This window comes from Leptodactylus fuscus, chromosome 4 (assembly GCF_031893055.1).
Source record: "Leptodactylus fuscus isolate aLepFus1 chromosome 4, aLepFus1.hap2, whole genome shotgun sequence".
Lineage (NCBI taxonomy): Eukaryota > Metazoa > Chordata > Amphibia > Anura > Leptodactylidae > Leptodactylus > Leptodactylus fuscus.
Window position 1 is genome coordinate 161,954,665 of NC_134268.1, and position 23,089 is coordinate 161,977,753.

General features: G+C 40.8%; 1 protein-coding gene across 1 annotated transcript in view; it reads right to left on the reverse strand.

The window, feature by feature from the left end:
- Positions 1–23,089, reverse strand: part of LOC142200740 (collagen alpha-4(VI) chain-like) — a 149,722-nt gene that overhangs the window by 7,458 nt on the left and 119,175 nt on the right. Inside the window, exons 36-39 of the mRNA XM_075271308.1 lie at positions 15,257–15,347; positions 11,325–11,996; positions 6,831–6,912; positions 6,298–6,464 (exon numbers count right to left, since the gene is read on the reverse strand). Of these exons, the coding sequence (XP_075127409.1) occupies positions 6,298–6,464; positions 6,831–6,912; positions 11,325–11,996; positions 15,257–15,347 (1,012 nt within the window). The remainder of the gene's footprint in view (positions 1–6,297; positions 6,465–6,830; positions 6,913–11,324; positions 11,997–15,256; positions 15,348–23,089) is intronic.

Consider the following 23,089-nt stretch of genomic DNA (forward strand, 5'->3'; position numbering starts at 1 on the left):
ATCCTGCCTGGTTTCAGGTATGGCCATAAAAAAAAAGATAAATCTGATATGATGCAACTAGCATTCAGCGTCACACATCATGCCCTGGTTAGTGTTGCTTATTGGTTCCACAATGTATATCCACGTGACAAAAGAAACATAAAACTAGTACAAAAATAATAGTGTACCCTAGATCGCCATCTACTGGTGGAAATGTAAACATTGTCATTGTTTACCATTTTGATAAATCTCCCTTAATTGTGAACGATAATTTATCAAATGTAAGTAATTAAGTTTAGCATTTAGTTTTAGATAAACTGTAAGGAAATTGCTAGGACAGAAATTCCCCAGTAACTGTTTGAACCCTGGGACGGGACACAAGAGACAGTGAGCCCTAAGCTGAAGCCCCCAACTTTCCCTTCCTATTGCCAGGCCCTATCCTACGTAATAGGCGGCAACCACGAAGACAGTCCCTTCCTGGATAGGTGATACACAAAACGCAGACAAGACGAACAACAACAAAGAGAGGTCAGCTAGCCAAGGGTCAGTAACAGTCAAGCGATGCAGTGTCAAATCAGAGTCCAAAGAATAGTCAGTGAGGAAAGCCAAAGGTCAAGGATAAGAATGCAAGCAAAATAGTGACAGTACAGAGCAAGTATGCACACGGCAATAGCAAGCACTGGTGTGAATGAGAGCCAAGGTTAAATAGGGAGGAAGAACCCGCCCATGGAGTTGACAGGAAGGCAGGTTGTCAATCACAGGGCAAGTCCAGATTGACCATTAGAGGAGCAGAGACAAACAAGGGCAGAAGACGGGTGTGGTGCAAATACAATCACAGCACTAGAGCCGTGTTCACACAGTGCAACCAATAACTTTAAGCCATGAACCAAACTGCACATGCCTCCTGCACCGCCGCATGCGAGCAGAGGGTGGCACAGAGACCCGAACAGGCAGAGATGTTACATAATCACTATATGATGGTTGTATTTGTTAAACATATTTAAAAACAAAGTTAAAAATATCTGCTTTTTGTTGTTACAAGTCGAATCTGTACCATGAGAAATTAAATAAGTGATAAGAAGAAAATAAAAATATCATCTTTAAATCAGAGTTTTCCCCTGTGGACTTCCTGCTTCAATTATATCTATTGGAAAACCGCCGGTGTTTGTGTGGATAAGATTTGCTAGAATCCCATCTACTGCAGGGACTGTATAACGCAGTGGCTTTTGCCACAACATTTCCATCACGGCCAAACTTTGGCTTTTACGCCACGTGGGGCCCCGGCCTTAGACATATTTTACATGGAAGTTATGTTTTATATGTTAGTATTTCTCTTGAGGGGAGATTTGTTCCTTAAAATGTTGCACTATGTCTCAGGCTGCAATCTCCTTTACTCCTGTGAATTTTACAGCTTGTTTTCTATTAAAAGGAAGTTAGATAGGATAATTATTAGCGTTTTCCAGGCAGAAATTTTTTTTTTTTTTGAAAGGTCGGTGTGTTAGTGCTAGTTATGGGTTAATAAGTAGCAGTGTTTAGAGTTATTTCTGGGTGTCTCTTGTTGCTTTTGCATCCTCTGTGTTTTTTTTTTTCATACTGTAACTTCCTGCTGTTTAGCTTCTACACTATTTCCCCCTCACTCAGCTCCCCCCTCCTCTCTCACTCTGTTAAATTCCCCCTCCCTGTCTCACTAACTAAACTATCCTGCCCAATACTAGTCCCTCCCCCGTCCCATCTCCCTAGCCTACTGATCCTGCTCATTACTAGCCCCTCCCACCTTCCCCGTCTCCATAGCTAATCTATTCCGCCCATTACTAGCAGAGAGGAAGAGGGGAGGAGCCATTCCCGGACACAAGTAGGCTTGGTAAGTATTGATGGGGATGGAGAGGGGGAAGATTAATGGTGATGTTCTGTTTTGGAAGTGGTGAAATGGACCATCACCAGATTATCAGAAAGTGCCCCTGGAGTGGTCACATAAACACTCCAGGGACATGGGTAATTTTAGATTTTTTTAATTGAAGTAAATTAGAAATTATGTGGGGGAGGGGGTTTAGTTTAGGGGGTCAATTTTTAGTTTATCCTGGACAACCCCTTTAAGTATATTACACCAAAAATCTGATACAATACCCAGGAAAAAATATGTTTACAGTTTAGGTGTGCAGACATCTGTATGGTATCAACGATGTAACAATATGCAAGACATATTCACATGTAACCTTTAAAAGGGAAAAATATATCTCAATTACACAAAGAAGAAAGCAGAAATTTTACTTTCTGTATTTTCCGTTTGTTCTGATTTTAGGAATTTCCAAATTTTATTGATAAGAACAGACTGTTAAAATGTAACATATTTTCAGTTCCGTGAGAATGGACAAGATACAAGTACATTCTAAAGAGATTTATTACTCTCATAGGTGTTAGATTACACCATGTAAAGCCATGTCTGAGGAGGAATGACTTAAGAATGATTCAGGAGAAGGATTCTGTGGAAGTATGCTAGAGAGAATTCTATTTTTCAGATGGTTTTATTCCAAATGCATGACTAAGAGAAATTCACTAGGTTGTTGCAGAGTATCTGTCACCTAAATGATCCTTTTCTATAAATCATGAATACTTTCTATATTAGGAGCCGGTTATTGTGTTCATGTCACTTACACTGTACATTGGTGTATACGGCTGTCCATGAATTAGGGGTTCTACCCGTGTAAAATACATCATTTGGCAGCCTATTCCACACGCTGACAGCTTGCCCTGTTATGTGACCTCAGTTACTTCCATGCAATAGTGACTGCTTATAACCAACACTCCATATGTCACATTCAGAGACCTTTAGACCCTATAGGACTTCAAAGACAGGAAGACCATTTGGACTCATTCACTCCTAAGACACGCTTCCTGAGAAACAATTTAACAAGACAGAGACAAGTAGGAGATTTCATTTAATTGAATTCTTCCCACAGGAATCCATATTAATATGACATTTATTATCATTAGAAAATAGTGACAGCTGCTCTTTAAGTGGGATTATGGTGACCTAATCTATGAACAGTCAGGACTGGCCTTACAATGGACAATGTGTTGTGCAGAACCTTCTGCTGGCACACCGTATTTTTCGGACTATAAGACGCACTGGACTATAAGACGCACCTAGGTTTTAGAGGAGGAAAATAGGGGAAAAAAATTTTGAAGCAAAAAATGGTAAAATATTTAATATATGGGAGTTGTAGTTTTGCAACAGCTGCAAGGCCACATTGACAGGTGACCCTGCAGCTGTACGGGGATGCATAGAGTGTTTTTTTTGCGGGGCCAGCTGTACTTTTTAGTTATACCATTTTGGGGAATATCTATTGCTTAGATCACCTTGTATTGAAAAAAAACCTGGTGGTTTATGATATATATATATATATATATATATATATATATATATATATATATATATATATCTATATCTATATCATATATTTTCTAGGGACAGGAGGTGATTTAGAACTTTTATTTATATTTTTAAAGCTTTTTTTTTTTTTTTTACTATTTTATTTCCCCCCCGGGGCTTGAGCCTGCGGTCACTTGATTGCAAGTCCCATAGACGGCAATACAACTGTATTGCCGTCTATGGGACATTCTGTCTATTAGTATTACAGCTGGTCATAGAGACCAGCCGCAATACTAATATAGCAGTGACAGGCCTGGGAGCCTTCATTAGGCTCCCGGCTGTCACCCGAACAGGTCGGCTCCTGCGATATCGCCGCGCAGGAGCCGGCCTGCAACTTCACAGGTACGGGGCCGGTGGGGACCGGCCCCGGGGGAGAAGGGGCCACCGATACTGACCCGGCATCCGCTGTACTAGAGAGGCGGATGCCAGGGAGGGATAGACGCTGGCACAGGTGCCGGGGCCTGAGACATCGCTACGCTCCTCTGCCCTGCATGAAGCCAGCGGCGGGGGGGACGGAGGAGCGGAATAGCATCACTCCTGCCGCTGCTGGCTTCATGCAGGGCAGAGGAGCGCAGCGATGTCTCAGGCCCCGGCACCTGTGCCAGCGTCTATCCCTCCCCAGCATCCGCCTCTCTAGTACAGCGGGTGCCAGGCGCCACATTCGGACTATAAGACGCACCCTTCTTTTCCCCCCAAATTTGGGGGAAAAAAGTGTGTCTTATAGTCCGAAAAATACGGTATATATATGGACATATACTGGCAAAATAACACTTCAATACAGTTGCTTATACAGTATTGTCACAATACACCGCAAAGACGATAGATATAGCAGTGTTACATGAAGTAAATACCGCTATACAATGCTCAAATACAGTAAAATCAAAATGTACTGACTAAATAGTAGCAATTCATACATACAAGGGACTCTACAAGTCTGTCTGCCATATAAAATATACCACTATCCTAAATGGCAAAAGGTAAGTAGGGACCCCATCAATTTTACATTGGGACCACCCATTGACAGTTTATGTCTGGGCATTCATTGGTTAACGCTTTGTATACTAGGAGACTGGATTCCTCCCATACATAGGACTAATGTATCAGTCACACTAATATTAAAATCTTTGTAATGGAGAGGAAAATCTATTTTTCTTTTTTTGTCTTTGTTCTAATAGAAAAAAATATAAAGTGGAAAAAAAATGTGAAAACCAGACAGGTTTTACTCCCATGTTTTCTATATTTATCCAGATAGTAATAAAACAAAAAGAGAAAAAATTTAAATATATAAGAAATGTAAAACTTATTTGAAAAACCTAAAAGAAAAAGTTATAATCTTATGCATGTAAAAAAAACAAAAAAAACTTGTAATTTTCATGTCTCAAGGAAAATGGCTTGGTTCAGTGCCTGAGTTGAGACAATGGGGACAATCACACGTCGGTTTTTTTTCATTTAAAAATAGGATATGTCCTATTTTTGTCCAGTTTCACAGACCGACAAACCAATACAAGTCAATGGGTCTGTTATTAATGTCCAGCAAAATGGATTTGCATTTGTGTGACCACCATTAAAAACGAATGAGTGGGGTAAAAAAAAAAAAAAAAAAAAAAAAAAAAGGCCAAGTTTATCAATTTGTTTATATGACAGTTAAAATGGATGACAAACTGATGCAAAATGGACTGATGGAAAAAAAGGTTTTATTCACTGTTGTGTGCATGTAGCCTTAGGATTGGTGGAAGAAGCCAAAGAACCCAAAACCCAGGTTAGAATTTTAGTTATGTAATACTGTTATCAGTTCCTAAGATTTTTTTCACAGCAAGTACATCGTTCAATTTTTTTCATATTGAAAGGGGGTATTAGAAGAAATTTACATTATAAAATAATCCCTTACCCTTTCTCACTAACGGTGCCAGGGGAAATTATATTATGGGGGCATTGGGGGACCCACTTTCAAAAAGCTTACATAGGGCCCCAATGCATTAAAAAGGCCTGAATGGTGCCCACCATCAGGGCTCCAGAAATGTAGTGTTAACCCCTTCCCGACATCTGCCGTACTAGTGCTGTAGAACCCTAAATATACATGGGGGGTGGAGTGTTGAGGAATTTGAGGAGATTTATATTATGTTTTGATAGAAATACCCAAGAGGAGACTTGACGAGGCTCAGGTTAACCACTGACTATATACTCCATGCTAGTCTCCACCCCATTCACCATGGATAGAATATTTCATCTAGGGACTAGGGACTAACTCAATGAGAAATGGCCATTTATCATGATCATTTCATACGTTGTACAATACCAGAGATGCTATAGGGATCTTCTTTTCTGTTGGTTCCTACACATTTTCATTTTATTATTCACTTATGTGTGACTGATTTTTATCTGTTTATTAAAAGTTATGTCTCACAAGGCAATAGGGGGCGGATTATGGTGCTGAATACACGTCATAATCCGCCCCCTCACAATAGCAGTCTATGTAGACCGCTAACTTACTTTTTTCCGTGAGCAGCATGTTGCCGCTCACAGAAAAAAGAAGCAAGCTGCCTTTTTTTCCAGGTGGATTCTGTGGCTGATTCAGCCGTGGCGCCTTGGCAGCACGCTCCGTAATAGGCCCATTCATTTGAGCCTGTTCCGGAGCGGGAAGCCACGACCGTCAAAAGCCGCGACAGTCGTGGCAGGCGCATTTTGGCCCTATTCTGATGCGGCTTCCCACGTCAGAATCAGGACCAAAATCTGGCATTCCGTGCCCTGTGTGTTCATTCCACATCATTGCAGGGACTTACCTCTACAGTTTTGTGAAAGGGTCCCTCAGTGAATTTTTACTTTGTCTGCATGTATTATAGCCCCCAAACAGTTAGACAATCAACAACTATACGTTGGATAGCACATACCAACTCTTGTGATCACTGTCTCAACCGCTTCCCCTAAAGCTTCTTCTGAGATTTGCAGGTCCTCACGGATTTCTATTTCTTCTTCATAAGTATATTCTTCTATTTCTCTTTCAGCATAATCTACAGTTTCTTCTGTTGGCTCAAGCTCCCGCTCCTCAAAGGTCACACTATTACAAGATCCGAATGGATGTTAATATTGTAAGAAATTGTATATATTTTCTACCACATTTTGTCATATAATCCAATTTTTGTATAAGAACATCTTTCAGGCCCACAAGGTCACATGTCGTACTTGATTTGTAGGTGTTTTGCAGTAAAAACTTTAACCACATGCTGTTTTACATTGCTGCAGGTACGTAATACATTTTCAATGGTTTTCTTTAAGACTGAGTTAACCCTTATGTTGCAAATGTGGAATTCCACTGAGAAATTTTGTGACAATTTTACAACATACTATAGTGTGCATACAATCTATATGAACATTTATGTATATCAAGTGGCAGTGGTGCAATGAAAGTTAGCCGATCACTCACCTTTCTTTTAAAGAGAAAACAGAGTCCCCACGACCTTCACATTCTCCTTGAAAATCTGGAGATGGGTAGGTGTTTATTTCATCTACAAATTAAATATTCATAGAAATGTAAATTCAGTTTATGTCATCTGTACAGAAATGCATACTGGAATAACTTTACTGAATGAATTACCTCATTCTACATAATGGAAAAATCATAAAAAGTGCCATCACCAATTCCATCTCTTTGCATCCTTAGCCAGTTCCGTTCTGCCCATTCAGTCCTGGGCAGTCCACTCTTAACCCTGCAAGGATGTACCCCAGAATGTAAGAATCTGCATGAAGTGGTGCAGCTGCAGAACCAGGGAGATGGCAGGGACGGCCATGATGAAGCTCTCCACTGACCCAGCATGTGATCCACAAGGGGCCGGGAACTTTAGAAGCTACTGGGTTCTAGATAAGCTCGGCAGTTCACGATAGGAGGCGCATTTCTCCTGTAGCTGGGACTAAATGTATCAACCCACTACAGGGGAGATCAGCTAAAACAGGATCAATTAAAATTCCCCCAAAAAGTCAATTATGACCTTATGGTGGGATTAATGTAAAACCAAATAAAAAATAGTTCACGTAAAATTTAAAAAAAACACACCAATACCAAGCCCACATCAGTGGTTTTAGCCATGCCCCCAGAAACACAATGCTATGTGTCACCCACATAAATTTTACCGTAACAAAGGGGAGAAAAATTCTATTGAAAAGTTTTTTAGCAGCACTTTGTGCGATTAAAAAAAAAAAAGTGAAATATTCAAAAAACAGACACGTTTCTCCTTCTTTTTGTTAGAATTTATGAAAAAAAGAAAGACATGCAAAAATAAAAATAACATAAAAATAAAGCCCTATGTGTCACCACAAAAAATACAAAAATTATTTGAAGAACCCAAATGGCCGGACACTGAAGTGGTTAAATAACTAACACTCTGGAACAAGTAGTTTTTTCCTATAGCTCCCAATGTTCCTGAGCAAGCATTGATTTTATTTTCAGCACCCAATAGGATAATTCGGCTCACTACTTTTAGGCGGACAGTGCTGGACTGGAATAGACAGTCTGGAACAGTAGATAAGCCTAATAAGCATATTAGGTATCAATACTAACATGAAACGATTGTTTGGGAAAGGTGAAGGGGCTACAGAAAAAAAATGACAACCACGCTAGAACTAGTGGAGTAGAGCCTATTAAAGAAGGTAAAGAGTTGGAGTTGGAGGAGGCGGTGAAAGGTCCTCCTTAGTGCTTAGTCTGACAATTAGGACAATCTAATAATCTGATAATTACATCTAGCATAAAACTGCAGTATAAGGCTAAGTTAACATCAGCTTCATTAAAGTGTTGTTCTGATCCATTCTAGAGTCAGAGCAATGGACTGAACAACGAAAATAATAATGGATACAGATGGAGCACATTCTCCTCAATGTACTGTGAAAAGCAAGATGGATAATGTCTTACACACACAATTATATATCTTCTGTCTAATACAATAACAAACCAGAGAAAAGTGCAGTGAATGATGTCAGATGCAGAAAGAATGTGGATGCTTCATCTACATCCATTGTTATATTAGTTGTTTAGTCCATTGTTCTGATCCTCTGATGATGTAGTTGACGTGAACTTTGTTTTATACGCAACTAGGGTTGAGCGATCGTGTTCGGAAAAGATCGGAGTCCGATCGGCGATCGAGAAAATTTCACGATCGCAATTGGAATTCCGAACACGATCTTTTTATGTGGGATCGAGATCGGTGATCTTTTCCCACAATGCTTTGCTTAGCCTTCACACTGAGTATACACTGTATACTCAGTGTGAAGGCTCCGCTGCAGTTCCATAGGAATGAATGGAAGCAGCCAGCACACAGCCTTAACCCCCTGTGCGCCGACTGCCTCCATTCATTCGAATGGGAGGCTAAACTAAACATCTCTAGTAGCTACTCCGGTGCCCTCCTTCTTCTTGTCCTCGCTGCCACTCCGCGCTGCAGTCTTCTTCTCTTGCTGCCCCGCCTCCCAGGTTAGTGTTTAAAGCGCTAGGTAGGCGGGGCTTGTAGCTTAGGAGAGTGTGGGCGGGTACAGGGCGGGGAGACGTGACGTCTCCCCTCCCAGTACCCGCCCACACTCTCCTAACCTGGCAGGGAAGGGGCAGCGAAGGGAGAAGACTGCAACGTGGAGCGGCAGTGAGGCAAAGAAGAAGGAAGGCACCGGACCAGCCATCTCTGCAGGTAAGTGGACACCAGGGGGGACTAAGTAGCCAGAGGATTTTAAAAAAAATCCTCTGGCTACTTTAGTGATTCACTACACAGCGTGGATTCTAACAATTGTTAGATTCCATGCTGTATAGTGAATAGGATTGCTTTTAAAATCCGATCTCCGATTAATAAAAAAAAATCCCATTAACTTGCATTGGGATCGGAATTGGGATCGAGATCGGGTTCGAATGAAAAATGATCGGAAATCGGATTTTAAAATCGATCCTGAAAAGTCAAGATCGGCTCAACCCCATACGCAACTTTTTAAGACCAATAGCAAAGGACAGAAGAAAATTGTTATAGTGACATGTTTCCTATAAACCTTTTATATTGGACTTTATTCCATGAGATTTTCTTATCTAGTTATTTACTTTCCCTTGATGGTTCAACAATGTACAGTATCTCATAATCCCCTACCTATCAGGTCCTCTTGATGACAGACTTTATTATTATTAGTTAGTATATCATTATATTAGTATTTCTCATGTGTTTATACTTATTATTCATTGTCAGCTACATCAGCAGATTTGTGCAGCACGTCATAAATTATCTGACAAATACTATAAGACTTTCACTTTCCTAAGAAATGGGAAAAAAAAACTAAACAACATGAATGTACTGTGGGGTGGACATCACAGAAGGCAAAATATCTCCTTATCACAGCAAACCACTGCCCTATTGATACATGAACTAGAGCAGGGAACGGCAACCCCCAGCATGCATGCCAAGAGTGGCACGTGGGGCACATTTCCCTGGCATGGCAGTCCAAGTCCCTGAGGAGATGGCACCTGGCAAAATTGCCCAGCGGTTTCATTCGGACCAAACATATCTGAAACGAAACTGCTATTGTTATTCTCTGGGGTCTCTTCAGTCTCCAAAGTATAAAAAGTGGAGGCCCAGGGAACACAGAAATGTGTCTGTGTCTAGACAAGTAACATTTTTTTTTATGTTTGTCACCACTTCTGGGCCTCCACTTATTATACTCTAGGGTCTAAAGAGACCCCAGAATTGAATAATAGCTCTGGGGCCACTATGTGATAGTATACTGTGCGGAGGCCTCAATATGGGATATTATACTATGAGAAGGGGTCACTATGCCACATTATACTATGTTGAGGGTCCACTATGGGACATTATACCATGTAAATGGGCCACTTTTTATCATTATACTGTATGAAGGGCAATGTGGATCATTATTCTGTGTTAGCACGTGGTGCTCTGGACGCATACATTTACCAATAATTGGGGGCTGTACATGGACTTTCATTGCTTATAATGGGAAGTATAGGTGCATCCCGGGAAATAGCAGTAAACACATGTGTCCAGAACCATCTTGTGGTAGCACTTCTGTGCTATGGATTGTGGTATATGACTTTAGTATAGGGGTCATCAGCCTTACAATTATTGTTCTGCACCCGAAGTACCTCATCTTTGCTTACTTAATTTAAATTGACACTCCACAAGAAAGGTTCCCCACCCTACAACTTGTATCAAGGGAGAAGGAATTTGATGTCAAACCACGCTGCCCGCTTTCTATGCAACTTTGAGAAAAGGATGCTCAGTATATGAGGACTAAGATAACATTATTACTCTGTATTAGGCAGGTTGCAAGATATTATATAAAAGTCTGCTTGTAGTCATGAAAGACCAATAAGGTGATAACACAAAGCATATATCTTAGGGACAAAGCCATTTGCAAAACATGTGTTAAGGTGTGTTCTGCTGCGTGGTCGTATATGCATTTACACGTTATTATCTGACTTCTTTTTGACCTCTTTTTTTTTTTTCAATGCACCATCAGGGCAGATTAGGAGTTTAAAAAAAATGTATAAGTGGCCCCATTTTCTAGGCAAGCTCAGTGCCAGTAGATAGAGTCATTACTAGGCGGAGCCTGCACAAGTAGCTCCTCCATGTAAAGCAGTCCTGTGTAAAGTAATTCGCACAGGACTGCTTTCCACGGAGGCAGAGACAGCAGTCCTATGTAAGTTACCATTTCAGACTGAAACTGTAACTTACACAGGACTGCTGCCTCTCCATGTAAAGCAGACATTTCTGTTACACAGGGCTGACTGCCCATATGTAGAGGCTTTTGGCTTTAGTGAAGTACATATCAGCTTGCTCCGTTCACCCTCACTATTGATTTACGACATAAATACAAGTTTACTTATTCTTTAATAGTAAGACCTTGAACTTCACTTTCTTGAATGAAAGAAATGTCTACTTACGGTTCAGAAGGTTTAAAAAGCCTTGGATGAATCTCTCAGCATAAAGCATTTCAGGCTTTGACATAGTAAGTAAGTGTAACGCATGCTGATCTTCAGGGAGGCTAGAAAGCTCAAGAAGTTCACTGTAATCTATGTCTTTCCCAATGGCCAACACAAATAGTGTAAAGCTTTCACACTTGGCTTTTCGAGATATTTCTTTCAATTTTTCTCTGTCCCAGTTACTTGTCCTGCTGTTGAGTATCATAAAAATGACTTTGTGTCTCCTTAAATTGGAAGTTTTCCTGAAAATGTTCTCTAAAACCCATTGGATAGAGTAGCCAAGAGCAGACGGACCTTCAAGCTGTGTAACAACTTCTTCAATGTGTCTCTTCATTAAATTCCTGTCATTGTAAGAATCAAGGCCAAACTCTGTTTTAACAGGACTCACGTTTCTGTTTGGCATGAAGTTGGGTTTGGTCTGTTGTATTAAGGCCACCCTAGCTCCTGTGCCTGGGGCTTTAGGCTGGGTTGATACTACCAAATGGTCAAGCATTAAGCTTACAAAGTCTTTGGATCTCACAAAGTCATCACTTCTCACAGTACGAGAACTGTCAAGGATAAAGACTATGTCCATGTCTATCTCAGTGGGAGGTACAGGATCCAGTTCACACTCTTCATCAGGGCTGCATTTGTCTGAAATAAAATAGAGTACTTACCAGACATTGAAACCTTATACATGCATAGAATTACAGAAGGCAAAATGATAGTCACACGTTTGGATACTTTAAGATTTGCTTCTCCTAAGGGTATGTTCACACTGAGGAAAATGAGATTCTGCTTTAAATTAACTCCAAAATCCACCTAAAATCTGCCTCCCATTCATTTCAATGGGAGACACACACATTTTTCCTTCTAGCTGATTTTGTTCTTCTTTGGGCAGATTCTACCTGAAGCTTCAGTTTATACAAAGGGTAATAAGATAAGATAAGACAATCCTTTAATAGTCCCACCGTGGGGAAATGTCATGTATCTGTTCTATGGGGGCTGCCATGTGCCCGTGTCTTTTTTTTTTCTTCTGACTGTAGCAATACCTTTTATGCTGTCTTTTTACCCTGTATCCCACATGGAATTACCCCTGAAGGTGGACACGTGATCGGAGCCTTGAAGCTGAAGTCTGCAGTTTTTAGTAAAATGTGCAAAAGCAGATATAGCTGGATTAGAACTGGCAAAAATTGGTGACTTGTTTTTATATTTTATTATACTTCTTCATTAATAGTCTATGATCCAGGTTCCTTCACCTTAATGGCAGCTCTTGTACCAGAGAAGCTTATCATTGAGCTGGTGGAATACCACAAATGGTAGGCCCGGCAGCCGCACAGTATCCACCATTGCTTCCTTTTATTAAAGGGACTCTATCATTGGGAAAAGTCATTTTTAGATAAGCACAACCTTGCATGGCCTTTAGAAAGTTTATTTCACACCTACCTTTTGTATGTAAATTGCCTCAATAGGTTATGAATAAGTCAGTTTCTATTCATATGCTAATGAGCTTCGACCGTGTACCGGAAGTGTCTGTGTGCACTGTCTGCTCTATGTGTATATATAGCAGAAACTGCTGTACTGATGACTCGTCTCTGCTGTGCATACACATAGAGCAGACAGTGTACACAGACACCTCCGATGCACAGTTGAAGCTCATAAGCATATGGATAAAAAGAGTTATTCAACATCTACTGAGGCAATTTAAATACTAAAGGTACGTGTGGAATAGCCTTTCTAAAGGCTATGCAAGCATGTACTTATCTAAAAACGACTTTTCTAATGATAGAGTTTGTTTCAGCTCTGCAATCAGCACCTACTGCAGTACTGCAGGGCAAATGTGGTACTAGAAATGTAATGGCAGCATTATACCAAATCAGGGTATCCAGGTATAATAAAAAATAAAGAAGCCCTGGACCTGAGGCTATTGGTCACAAGGAGAGATTTCTTTTCATAGTAAATTGCAGACATATGCAGCTGAAGATAACTGTACGTTATATGGTTGTGTATGCTGCAGCCACATGTCTGGTCAGACTAAAGCTATACATGTACATACACTGACTACTGTACTGGACTCTTTGTTTCATTGCTCCTAGATATTTGGTATATACATGTTCATGTGTGTCATTTGTTTGTATTCTAACCAGATATTGAATAGAAACACACAAAAATACAGAAACATGGGGCAACACAGTGGCTCAGTGGTTAGCACTGAAGGCTTGCAGTGCTGGAGTCCTGGGTTAGAATCCTGCCAAGAACAACATCTGCAAGGAGTTTGTATGTTCTCCCCGTGTTTGCGTGGGTTTCCTCCCATACTACAAAGACATACTGATAGTAAAAAAAAATAAAAATTGTACATTGTGAGCCATATATGGGGCTCACAATCTACATAAAAAATACAAAAACGCTCCAGCAATTCATTCTTCAAAACATTCTCCTTTGTTCCAATTGTGTTTTATATTAAAACCTTAAGTGTTAGAACTATACAAAGCAATCTCCTATAAGAGGATCCCTACTGCCTTTCTCACAAGTCTGTTTCTGGCAATAAGACAAGGCAATAACATCTTAGGATACTGGGAATGCTAAACATCACCTCATTTATAGTCTTATGCTTCAGCCAAAAATGGAGGAGATCAAGAGAAGATTTACACCTGTGTTCTCTACAAAAATTCCAAGCCTTTTGGATTCTGGAGTTGAAAAAAAAAATTTTTTTTTGTGTATGCTTAAAGTATTTTTAAACCAGGACCACATGGGCTGTGTGAGGGTCACTACAAAAATGCCCGCAGCTAACCTACTGTGACCTACAGTAGCAGAATTGTGGATCAGATAAAACCAGTGGCATGTCATTGTGGTGGATTTTACAGCTGTACCTGCAGAGGAGCAAATGCAGAATCTTCCTGCAGCCTGTTTGCTGTGTGTGGCCCTGACCTAATGTCATTTCTTACATGCATGTTTTGTGGTGGTTTTACTTGTGACTTTTTCTACATGCATTTTAACCTACAGCATGGACTCCCAAAATGTTATCAAAACACTATAGGAGGAATCTAGCAAAGGATTTACATCATATATAAAACATCTTCACAGAATTGAATGGTTTGAAAAAAACGATAAAACTTAACCTTTATTATGTCAAGTAAAATAATTATAAATAGGTGTACTGAACTAAAACCACAATTGTATAAAAGACTCCTCCAATGCGTAAATAACAGGGCAAAGACCCTCATTTGAGTTAATAAACCATAAACTAATAGTCCACCCCAGGGTTCATAGAACTATGTACGAGGCTACTTAGTGCAAAAGGTAATTATGATCGGGTGGCTACAATGCATACACCCCCACCATCAGTATAGCTCTGGACACTTAACCTAAACAGCTGCTACTCCCTAGATTTCTGGGTATAGAACCATATTCACTTTGAGTGTGTGTGTGTGTGTGTGTGTGTGAATATGGTCCTATACCCAGAAATCTAGGGCGTGATACATATTTACTTATCAATGTGTATATTTCCATACTTAAAGTGGTTGGCCAGGATATACAGTTTTTATCTATCTATCTCATCTATCTATCTATCTATCTATCTCTTTCTCTTTCTCTCTCTCTCTTTATTTATATTCATTTATTTATCCAATATAAGCCAAAGAAAGTCCCCAGCCACACCAATTGTTAACTGGGTGCATAGCCCAAAAAATCTCAATTCATATCCAAGGAAAAAGCAGCACTCCTATCCAAGGAAAAGCACTGGAGTGCTGCCTTTTCCTTGGATATTTATTTATCCATTCACTCGCATAACTAAACTGAACGTCTGTTATGATTTCACGTTGGTTCATTGCAGAGCACTTAACATGTGGCAACATATTTTTCCAGATCATGGTTTTTCTAAATGGAAAGAAATCTGTGTTTGGATAGTTTCTTACCATAGCACAATGTGCAGTGTGAAATGACTTCTAGTCTTTGGTCTTGAGGTCTCTTCCAAACAAAGAACTGGGATTTTCTGCTTTCATCTGTCTATTTATCAAGAAACATAAATACATTGGCATCAATCAGGTGAAATGGGTAACAAGTACTATATGGCAACAATGATAAAAAAAAAAAAAAAAGAAGATGGGATATGCAAGTAAATATTATAGGAATCAATAGTCATGAAAACATTTGCACAGAGAGAATAAATGTTTTTGTGATGATTATTTTATTATTGAGTTTCCCTCCTGTGTGCTGTAACAAATTGTAATGAAGTTAGTGATATCACATCTGCTTTCTCATTTATACATCAGAAACAATCCAGTATAGCTTTCATAGACCTGCCCAGTCAATGATCTTGCTTTTCCTACATGCTGTGCAATAGGGGTCATTACTAGAGATGAGCGAACAGTGTTCTATCGAACTCATGTTCGATCGGATATTAGGCTGTTCGGCATGTTCGAATCGAATCGAACACCGCGTGGTAAAGTGCGCCATTACTCGATTCCCCTCCCACCTTCCCTGGCGCCTTTTTTGCTCCAATAACAGCGCAGGGTAGGTGGGACAGGAACTACGACACCGGTGACGTTGAAAAAAGTAGGCAAAACCCATTGGCTGCCGAAAACATGTGACCTCTAATTTAAAAGAACAGCGCCGCCCAGCTTCGCGTCATTCTGAGCTTGCAATTCACCGAGGACGGAGGTTTCCGTCCAGTTAGCTAGGGGTTAGATTCTGGGTAGGCAGGGACAGGCTAGGATAGGAAGGAGAAGACAACCAACAGCTCTTATAAGAGCTAAATTCCAGGGAGAAGCTTGTCAGTGTAACGTGGCACTGACGGGCTCAATCGCCGCAACCCAGCTTTCCCAGGATCCTGAATGGAATACACTGTCAGTGTATTCCCGTATACCCGATATATACCCCCGATACCCGTTCCAACGGTGTGCCCCCCCACCTTCACCCCAGAAATACCCTGCAAGTCCCCTAGCAATAGAATTGGGGCTATATACACCCACTATTTTTGCTACTGCCATATAGTGCCATTGTCTCACTGGGAATTCAAAGAATATATTGGGCTTACATATAACTTCAATTCCAGGGAGAAGCTTGTCAGTGTAACGTGGCACTGACGGGCTCAATCGCCGCAACCCAGCTTTCCCAGGATCCTGAATGGAACACACTGACAGTGTATTCCCGTATACCCCATATATACACCCCAAATCCCCGTTCCAACGGTGTGCCCCCCCACCTTCACCTCAGAAATACCCTGCAAGTCCCCTAGCAATAGAATTGGGGCTATATACACCCACAATTTTTGCTACTGGTATACAGTGCCATTGTCTCACTGGGAATTCAAAGAATATATGGGGGTTATGTGCACCCACAATTTTTAATACTGCTATACAGTGCCATTGTCTGACTGGGAATTCAAAGAATATATGGGGGTTATGTGCACCCACAATTTTTAATACTGGTATATAGTGCCATTGTCTGACTGGGAATTCAAAGAATATATGGGGGTTATGTGCACCCACAATTTTTAATACTGGCATACAGTGCCATTGTCTGACTGGGAATTCAAAGAATATATTGGGGTGACGTGCACCCACAATTTTTGCTACTGCTATACAGTTCCATTGTCTCACTGGGAATTCAAAGAATATATGGGGGTTATGTGCACCCACAATTTTTAATACTGGTATACAGTGCCATTGTCTGACTGGGAATTCAAAGAATATATGGGGGTTATGTGCACCCACAATTTTTAATACTGGTATATAGTGCCATTGTCTGACTGGGAATTCAAAGAATATATGGGGGTTATGTGCACCCACAATTTTTAATACTGGTATACAGTGCCATTGTCTGACTGGGAATTCAAAGAATATATGGGGGTTATGTGCACCCACAATTTTTAATACTGGTATACAGTGCCATTGTTTGACTGGGAATTCAAAGAATATATGGGGGTTACGTGCACCCACAATTTTTAATACTGCTATACAGTTCCTTTGTCTCACTGGGAATTCAAAGAATATATGGGGGTTATGTGCACCCACAATTTTTAATACTGGTATACAGTGCCATTGTTTGACTGGGAATTCAAAGAATATATGGGGGTTACGTGCACCCACAATTTTTAATACTGCTATACAGTTCCTTTGTCTCACTGGGAATTCAAAGAATATATGGGGGTTATGTGCACCCACAATTTTTAATACTGGTATACAGTGCCATTGTCTGACTGGGAATTCAAAGAATATATGGGGGTTATGTGCACCCACAATTTTTAATACTGGTATACAGTGCCATTGTCTGACTGGGAATTCAAAGAATATATGGGGGTTACGTGCACCCACAATTTTTAATACTGCTATACAGTTCCTTTGTCTCACTGGGAATTCAAAGAATATATGGGGGTTATGTGCACCCACAATTTTTAATACTGGTATACAGTGCCATTGTCTGACTGGGAATTCAAAGAATATATGGGGGTTATGTGCACCCACAATTTTTAATACTGGTATACAGTGCCATTGTCTGACTGGGAATTCAAAGAATATATGGGGGTTATGTGCACCCACAATTTTTACTACTGGTATACAGTGCCATTGTCTAACTGGGAATTCAAAGAATATATTGGGGTGACGTGCACCCACAATTTTTGCTACTGCTATACAGTTCCATTGTCTCACTGGGAATTCAAAGAATATATGGGGGTTATGTGCACCCACAATTTTTAATACTGGTATACAGTGCCATTGTCTGACTGGGAATTCAAAGAATATATGGGGGTTATGTGCACCCACAATTTTTAATACTGGTATATAGTGCCATTGTCTGACTGGGAATTCAAAGAATATATGGGGGTTACGTGCACCCACAATTTTTAATACTGGTATACAGTGCCATTGTCTGACTGGGAATTCAAAGAATATATGGGGGTTACGTGCACCCACAATTTTTAATACTGGTATACAGTGCCATTGTCTGACTGGGAATTCAAAGAATATATGGGGGTTATGTGCACCCACAATTTTTAATACTGGTATACAGTGCCATTGTCTGACTGGGAATTCAAAGAATATATGGGGGTTACGTGCACCCACAATTTTTAATACTGGTATACAGTGCCATTGTCTGACTGGGAATTCAAAGAATATATGGGGGTTATGTGCACCCACAATTTTTAATACTGGTATACAGTGCCATTGTTTGACTGGGAATTCAAAGAATATATGGGGGTTACGTGCACCCACAATTTTTAATACTGCTATACAGTTCCTTTGTCTGACTGGGAATTCAAAGAATATATGGGGGTTATGTGCACCCACAATTTTTAATACTGGTATACAGTGCCATTGTCTGACTGGGAATTCAAAGAATATATGGGGGTTATGTGCACCCACAATTTTTAATACTGGTATACAGTGCCATTGTTTGACTGGGAATTCAAAGAATATATGGGGGTTACGTGCACCCACAATTTTTAATACTGCTATACAGTTCCTTTGTCTCACTGGGAATTCAAAGAATATATGGGGGTTATGTGCACCTACAATTTTTAATACTGGTATACAGTGCCATTGTCTGACTGGGAATTCAAAGAATATATGGGGGTTATGTGCACCCACAATTTTTAATACTGGTATACAGTGCCATTGTTTGACTGGGAATTCAAAGAATATATGGGGGTTACGTGCACCCACAATTTTTAATACTGCTATACAGTTCCTTTGTCTGACTGGGAATTCAAAGAATATATGGGGGTTATGTGCACCCACAATTTTTAATACTGGTATACAGTGCCATTGTCTGACTGGGAATTCAAAGAATATATGGGGGTTATGTGCACCCACAATTTTTAATACTGGTATACAGTGCCATTGTTTGACTGGGAATTCAAAGAATATATGGGGGTTACGTGCACCCACAATTTTTAATACTGCTATACAGTTCCTTTGTCTGACTGGGAATTCAAAGAATATATGGGGGTTATGTGCACCCACAATTTTTAATACTGGTATACAGTGCCATTGTCTGACTGGGAATTCAAAGAATATATGGGGGTTATGTGCACCCACAATTTTTAATACTGGTATACAGTGCCATTGTTTGACTGGGAATTCAAAGAATATATGGGGGTTACGTGCACCCACAATTTTTAATACTGCTATACAGTTCCTTTGTCTCACTGGGAATTCAAAGAATATATGGGGGTTATGTGCACCCACAATTTTTAATACTGGTATACAGTGCCATTGTCTGACTGGGAATTCAAAGAATATATGGGGGTTATGTGCACCCACAATTTTTAATACTGGTATACAGTGCCATTGTCTGACTGGGAATTCAAAGAATATATGGGGGTTACGTGCACCCACAATTTTTAATACTGGTATACAGTGCCATTGTCTGACTGGGAATTCAAAGAATATATGGGGGTTACGTGCACCCACAATTTTTAATACTGGTATACAGTGCCATTGTCTGACTGGGAATTCAAAGAATATATGGGGGTTATGTGCACCCACAATTTTTAATACTGGTATACAGTGCCATTGTTTGACTGGGAATTCAAAGAATATATGGGGGTTACGTGCACCCACAATTTTTAATACTGCTATACAGTTCCTTTGTCTCACTGGGAATTCAAAGAATATATGGGGGTTATGTGCACCCACAATTTTTAATACTGGTATACAGTGCCATTGTCTGACTGGGAATTCAAAGAATATATGGGGGTTATGTGCACCCACAATTTTTAATACTGGTATACAGTGCCATTGTCTGACTGGGAATTCAAAGAATATATGGGGGTTATGTGCACCCACAATTTTTAATACTGGTATACAGTGCCATTGTTTGACTGGGAATTCAAAGAATATATGGGGGTTACGTGCACCCACAATTTTTAATACTGCTATACAGTTCCTTTGTCTGACTGGGAATTCAAAGAATATATGGGGGTTATGTGCACCCACAATTTTTAATACTGGTATACAGTGCCATTATCTGACTGGGAATTCAAAGAATATATGGGGGTTATGTGCACCCACAATTTTTAATACTGGTATACAGTGCCATTGTTTGACTGGGAATTCAAAGAATATATGGGGGTTACGTGCACCCACAATTTTTAATACTGCTATACAGTTCCTTTGTCTCACTGGGAATTCAAAGAATATATGGGGGTTATGTGCACCCACAATTTTTAATACTGGTATACAGTGCCATTGTCTGACTGGGAATTCAAAGAATATATGGGGGTTATGTGCACCCACAATTTTTAATACTGGTATACAGTGCCATTGTCTGACTGGGAATTCAAAGAATATATGGGGGTTACGTGCACCCACAATTTTTAATACTGGTATACAGTGCCATTGTCTGACTGGGAATTCAAAGAATATATGGGGGTTACGTGCACCCACAATTTTTAATACTGGTATACAGTGCCATTGTCTGACTGGGAATTCAAAGAATATATGGGGGTTATGTGCACCCACAATTTTTAATACTGGTATACAGTGCCATTGTTTGACTGGGAATTCAAAGAATATATGGGGGTTACGTGCACCCACAATTTTTAATACTGCTATACAGTTCCTTTGTCTCACTGGGAATTCAAAGAATATATGGGGGTTATGTGCACCCACAATTTTTAATACTGGTATACAGTGCCATTGTCTGACTGGGAATTCAAAGAATATATGGGGGTTATGTGCACCCACAATTTTTAATACTGGTATACAGTGCCATTGTCTCACTGGGAATTCCACAAATAATTTGGGGATTCATTCACCCTACATCTCAGGCTCTTGCCATATTCACCCAGGTTGTCAGTGCTGCACCAGCTCGTTCCCAGACAGCTCGGCCCGAAAAACGCGTTACCTATATAGAGGATTTGGACAATGAAGACAACATGTTCTAAATCTAATGTCTGCACCTTCTCCAGAATTAAAATAAAGGCAGCGTTTAACTTTCAAATAGCACTGCACAAAGGAAGAGCTTATCAGCTTGTCTCATGACATGCTACTGAAAAGTTTCATTTGTGTATCTTAATGTAAATATAGTTGTATAAGCTTTTTGGGTTTTAGGCACTGCCAAGTTATTTATTACCACCCACTCCCTTATAATGATGATGACGCCAAAGTCACTGTGGGTGTTCAGAGCTCACAGCTTTGGGTGACATTTGTCTTGCTCTCTGTCGGTACCAGCTGTCTTTTTGGATACCGTAAAGTTATGTTGACTTTATTAACAGCTATAGAAGCTTTAGCCAGGTTGTGACGGTGTGTAACCCTAACAACACTAAGTGGGATACACATTAATAGTCAGTCTATGTACGCTAAACGTATCACTGAAGTAATTTTTTTTCCCTCTCCCCTAATATAAGAAAGGAACAGACATTAGACCTAGACCGGGGTTCGAGGCTTGAAAAAATCCAGTATTATTTGTTCTTCATGATGTGAAATATGTGTTGAAAAGCAACCCAAGATGAAGTCAGCCATGTGTGCCAGTGTGTTACTTGGCATGCCTTTGCTGGCCCCAACTGTAAGGGTCACTCTCCATTTCCTCCATTTTCCACTCCCCTTCACACCATTTGTGGTGAAGCAATGGGATGCACTGAAGTGCACCCTCTAGCCTCGTGTGGGATAGGGACATCAGATGCCACTCCAACCCCCTCGTCTTCCTCCGCCAGCCAACGGTGCGAAGATGAGAGGAGTGTGCTCTGAATGTTTTCTGCCTAGCAGAGGCTAGTTCTCACTTACGAAAATGGCCCCACTTTGACCTGTATATCAGGCACAATGGTGTAGGTTTCAAAGAAACATGGCACCAACAAGTTGGAAAACGTGGGCCATGCGTGGACCGTGTTTGAGTCTGGCAAGCTCCAGATCTGCTACCAGGTTCCAGCCATTATCACAGGCGCAAAAATGCCAGGCCCCAGGTGTAGCAGGGAAAAAAAAATGCCATCTCAGCCAGGATGGCATCCCTGACCTCGGAGGCACTGTGCTGTCTGTCCCCCAAGCTGATCAGTTTCAGCACGGCCTACTGACATCTCCCCATGCCAGTGTTACAGTGTTTTCCGCTAGTAGCTGGGGTGGAGGTTGCAGCTTCGTAGGGTTTCAGTCTACTCCTGCCATGAATTTTGGCCTGGGAGAGGAGATAGGCCACCCCAGTTTGCACCCGGGGAACAGACTCCACCACATTCACCCTGCCTGTCATTAAAGATAAGCACTGCAGCATCCCTGACCACAGGCGCTTGTCCATGTGTCGGTGGTCAAGTGGACCTTGCAGCAAAGCGCAGAGCTCTGGGCCCGACTGATGTTATGGGACACATGCAGGCGCAAGGCAGAGACAGCACACCAAGAGAAGTAGTAACGGCTAGGCCCAGCATAGGGAGGTGCCCCAGCTGCCATCTGCTGACGGAAGGCCTGGGTCTCCAGAAGCATAAACAAACACCAACATCTCCAGGGCCAGCAGTTTATCGATGAGGCTGTTACAGGCTTGGGCATGGGGGTGGGTTGTATTGTACTTCTGCCTGCAATGAAAAGCTTGGGAAATGTGGAGTGGCTGGGAAGAGGCGCATGATGGTGCAGGCCAAAAGGGCGCATGAGGGTGAACTCCCCAATGTGTCAGAGATAGGTGTGTAGGTGTCCTTGCATCATATACTTGCACCATATTTGGCTTTGGAAGTTAATTTTGTGCCAAAAAGTGGTTAAGACAGCGATCCCTCAGCTACTCCCGTTACACTGTCTATTGAAGTTACCATCTGTGGAAGTGGACCACCA